At 39.5% G+C, this 2,840-nt stretch overlaps 1 protein-coding gene across 1 annotated transcript; it reads left to right on the top strand.

Moving 5' to 3' along the window:
• Positions 1–315: 315 nt before the first annotated feature.
• LOC114313730 (uncharacterized) lies at positions 316–2,496 on the top strand. The gene has a single exon (XM_028260142.2). It carries the CDS (start codon positions 576–578, stop codon positions 2,214–2,216), a length of 1,641 nt encoding a protein of 546 aa, XP_028115943.2. The 5' UTR covers positions 316–575; the 3' UTR covers positions 2,217–2,496.
• The last annotated feature ends 344 nt before the right edge of the window (positions 2,497–2,840 follow it).

The raw sequence follows: 2,840 nt of genomic DNA on the forward strand, positions 1-2,840 counted from the left end.
TACCTTCCAGATAGAACACCAACTAAAAGCAATCTTCATCTTCTTTTTATTTATTTATTTTTATAATAAAAAAAATAACCATATATTATGAATTCATGTTAATGCAAAAGATATAAGCCTCTGATTTCTGGAATAAAAGCTAGGATTGGACTGCAAATCTACTGATAAATGAAGTGAAAGCTTATGCAATAACAACGACAGCATGACACTGCACAAATGTATTTTGTCTGTATAATCTTTCTTTTAATAAATCCAAACAAATATTCTTTTACTGAATCAGAATAAAGGAATTTGTGCTCATTCAGCATTTGATTGACCATCACTAACAAAAAGTCTCAAAAACAAATTGACAGAGAAGGAACAAAAGAAAAAAAGGGTATGAATGTCAATAGCTCAAACTAAAGCATTCCTTAAAATCAGCTCACTCATTCCCAAAACTTTCTTCATCACTCTCTTTTTTTTTGGTATACTTTTCCTTAGCCCCTAAGTTTTCTCTACCTTCATCTTCAAATCTTCTTTCACATTCTGCAACAAACCCATCAACAATATCCTTGGCTTCTCTCTGTTCTTCTTCAATGGCAGACACAGAGTCTTACATTAAACTACAAAGATTAGGCTCCCAAAACCCTCCAAACCCAAACAAATTCTACACTCATTTCATGTACAAAGCTGTCATTGTTGCAATTTTCCTAGTTGTTCTTCCTCTTTTACCTTCCCAAGCTCCTGAATTCATCAACCAAACTCTCCACACCAGAAGTTGGGAACTTGTTCAGCTTCTTTTAGTAGGAATTGCAGTCTCTTACGGGCTTTTTAGTCGGCGAAACGATGAAACAGAGAAAGAACACAGCTCAAAATTCGATAATGCTCACTCGTATGTGTCTAGATTTCTTCAAGTTTCATCAGTTTTTGATGATGAAACCGATAGCTCATCTGGGTCTGATGACAACAAATTGCAGACTTGGAATTCTCAGTACTACAGAGGTGAACCAGTGGTGGTTGTAGCTCAAGAAAGCTCTGTTCTTGAAGAACAGAGCGGTACCGCTTCTCGGGTTGTCGATAAACCCCTGCTTTTGCCCGTTCGGAGCTTGAAATCTCGGGTTTCAAGCTCTGATTTTGATGAATCAATCAATGAATTGAGTAGCAAAAGCGGTGGTTCTCTGAGTAGGACTAGTTCTAATTTGGGTTCGAAGCGTTTTTCGAGCAATTCTAGTAAATCAAGAAATGGGGAATTTGGAAGTTCGATTGCTGTGGATTTGGAGAAGAAAGTGGATGAAAATGATGTCCTTCCTTCTCCGATTCCATGGCGATCGAGATCAGGGAGGATGGAAATGAGAGAAGAGATTGACGGTGTTCCCCTGTATTCTCTGCCTCCATCAATGGAGGATTCTGAATTCAATCGGCTCGAATCTCGATCTTTCAGAGCTCAATCGTCCCGATCATCTCGACCCAATTCCGCATCTCCTTCACCAAAAAATCTCTCTCCATCACCTTCTTTCTCATCCGAATCCCAAGCCAAGAATGTCCAAGAAATGGCAAGAAAGAAGATTTATTACAAGTCATCACCTCCGCCAGCTCCTCCTCCACCACCACCGCCGCCGCCACAATATGGTCGGAAACCTCCTCTTGTGAAGTCCAATTCTAGTCTGTCGAATTCCGAGGTTGCGAAGGAATTGAAGAGAAGTGTTTGGAGTGTACCAAAGGACTTGATTGTCAATGACAGAGAAGAGATCCAAAGCAGAGCAAATTCAGGGGCAGAGTCCAGGCCTAGAGTGCTAAGTGATGGTTCATTGATGGGGAAGTCGGTTCGAACCACTAGACCAAGCGAATCGATTTCAGGGTCTATGAGAGCCAGAGGAATTGGTGAAGATGGATTGAATGGAAAATTGATCCACGAAAGCACTTCTTTTCAGGCGGCTTTCGTGGATTATGAGAGGGAAGAGAAGCGAGAATTTGGCGAAAATGTGGTGGTGGAAACTGATGACGACGATGACAATGATAATGATGACGTCTTTGAGAGTGAGAATTATGAGGGGTTTGGAGGAGGATCAGAGGTTGAAGAAGTTGGTTCGAGCAGTGTCGGTGGGGGCGAAGGGGGACCGGATGTGAACAAGAAGGCAGATGAGTTTATAGCCAAATTCAGAGAGCAGATTAGGCTTCAGAGGATTGAGTCAATCAAGAGATCAACTGGGCAAGTTGTTAGAAACTCTTTGAGGTAACTTGGGTGGATTTGATTTGAATTTGGTTATTTATGTCTCAGTTTTTATGTTTCCAATTCAGTTGGTATTAGAAGCTTTCATGTTTCTTCTTTTTTGGGAGGATAATTAATGGCCGTGATATTCAGAGATTTGTATGGTTTACTTCACATGGTTGTGAGTTTAACAGAAAAGATGGTTACTTCGTTTTCAAAGTAATGTGATTCCTCATTTGGGTAAAACTTGTAATGATGAAAACTTCAATTTAATCTAACCAGTACTGATGGAAGCAAATTATGAAGTATTTTCTGGTGTACCCAATTCAGCTTCAACTTCTTAAGAGTTGTTCAGCTTTTTACCTGTAAATTGTGTGTGGTTTTTCTCAGTAAATCTGACTTACCAAACATGTCAATCCAATGAAAAACAATCTGTCAAAAATCATTAGTATCAGACTATGGGACATGTGGAGACAGATTGTGGGGTGGAATCCTATGTTTAGATCTCTCTCTGTCCAAACCACCTCTCTTTTACACGACGATGAGTACGTCTTATTTGATCGTGTAGCGGAAAAGGATCTTAGAATAGGAAAAATTCCACAAATTGCTTAGGATAAGTTGTAATTGTTTGAAATGGAAAACAATTTTAAGA

Source organism: Camellia sinensis, chromosome 13 (assembly GCF_055761805.1).
Source record: "Camellia sinensis isolate YWXY chromosome 13, ASM5576180v1, whole genome shotgun sequence".
Lineage (NCBI taxonomy): Eukaryota > Viridiplantae > Streptophyta > Magnoliopsida > Ericales > Theaceae > Camellia > Camellia sinensis.